Source organism: Propithecus coquereli, unplaced genomic scaffold, assembly GCF_000956105.1.
Source record: "Propithecus coquereli isolate 6110/MARCELLA unplaced genomic scaffold, Pcoq_1.0 Scaffold281, whole genome shotgun sequence".
Classification (NCBI taxonomy): Eukaryota; Metazoa; Chordata; class Mammalia; order Primates; family Indriidae; genus Propithecus; species Propithecus coquereli.
In genome coordinates, this window is record NW_012148408.1 from 1,675,662 (window position 1) to 1,676,934 (window position 1,273).

The 1,273-nt window shown below is 36.5% G+C and overlaps 1 protein-coding gene across 4 annotated transcripts in view; it reads right to left on the reverse strand.

Moving 5' to 3' along the window:
- Positions 1–66: 66 nt before the first annotated feature.
- Positions 67–1,273, reverse strand: part of WSB1 (WD repeat and SOCS box containing 1) — a 6,187-nt gene continuing 4,980 nt past the window's right edge. For all 4 annotated transcript variants that reach the window (XM_012648313.1, XM_012648316.1, XM_012648315.1 and 1 more), the window contains 2 exons: positions 792–899; positions 67–511 (listed from right to left, as the gene is read on the reverse strand). In XM_012648313.1, coding sequence (XP_012503767.1) covers positions 352–511; positions 792–899 — 268 coding nt within the window. In that variant the 3' untranslated portion in view covers positions 67–351. The remainder of the gene's footprint in view (positions 512–791; positions 900–1,273) is intronic.

Genomic DNA, 1,273 nt, shown 5'->3' on the forward strand with positions numbered 1-1,273 from the left:
ATATTGTGGCTCTATTGAAGCAATATACACATGTCAGAACTAACAATTAGAAAAGCAAAAGGGTCTATTCAACATATAGCAGCTTATATCTAAATATATACATGTATGTATATGTTTTCACAGTTAGAACTTAAAAAATTTTACATTTGATATGTTCAGAAATATTTCTATCATCCTTAGTCTATAAATATTTTAAAAGCTCAACTGATTAAAATGCAGCACAAGAACGTATCAAATTAAATAAATCTTCTAAATCTTTAAAAACAGACAGTTGAAGTCAGTAAAGCTTGAGGTTTGTGTAAAGTGTATTCTGTCAGTCCCTACTATTAAAAGGAGGGAAGGCAGAGTCTTCTAAATACGATAGGAGAGAAACTCCAAAACTTTGGAAGGAATCGGCAGCTCCTGGACTTCTTGGGTGGGCATCACTCTTCGGATTGACAGGCGACATAAATGTTGAAGGCTTGGGACTTGCCTTGGAGTGGCCCAAAAATACACACTTCCATCATGTGTCCTAAACAGAAACGAAGCATAAGCTTAGTTACTCAAGCACGTGTATTTCGACATCCCTACAGCTCAAATAATTATCATCCAAGGCTGTGTATTAGAGTCACTAACTTCACATTAAAACTTAACTAAAGAGAACAAACCAATGATATACCCTATGATAAGGAAATAATATTATAAAGAGCACTTATTGGTGAATTACTGACAATAAATTACTGGCTGCTTTACCTAAAAGCCACCTTAAACTCCCCTAACTATCCCTTAGAGAAAAGAGAAAAATACATTACCCAGCAGCTAAAACACTGCCATCAGTAGAAAAGGCACAACAAAGACCATTGCTCAAAGGTGCAACTTGTATTGGATAATCCTCATCAATTCTCCAGAATCTCACCATTCTGGAAAGGAAATAAATTATGTAGTGAGTATCTAGTAGGAAATTTAAGGTAAAAGCAACTTTTAAAATTTAGAAAGAAATGCCATTGTGTTCTGAGTCACAAAATACACACACAAATAGCACTGCAACAGGTAATTACTGTAACTTACTTTATAAAATATTTTAGTCTATACCAGTTGGTAAGTTGGATCAACTCACACTTAAGAGACAGAGAGTACAATGCACGGCTACCTTCCCTTCCCAGTGTTCAGACCTAAAATGTTCACAACTGGGAAGTTTTCCCCTTACTTTCTTACACTTAAAAGACAATTATCTGGCTGGGCGCAGTGGCTCACACCTGTAATCCTAGCACTCTGGGAGGCCGAGGCGGGCGGA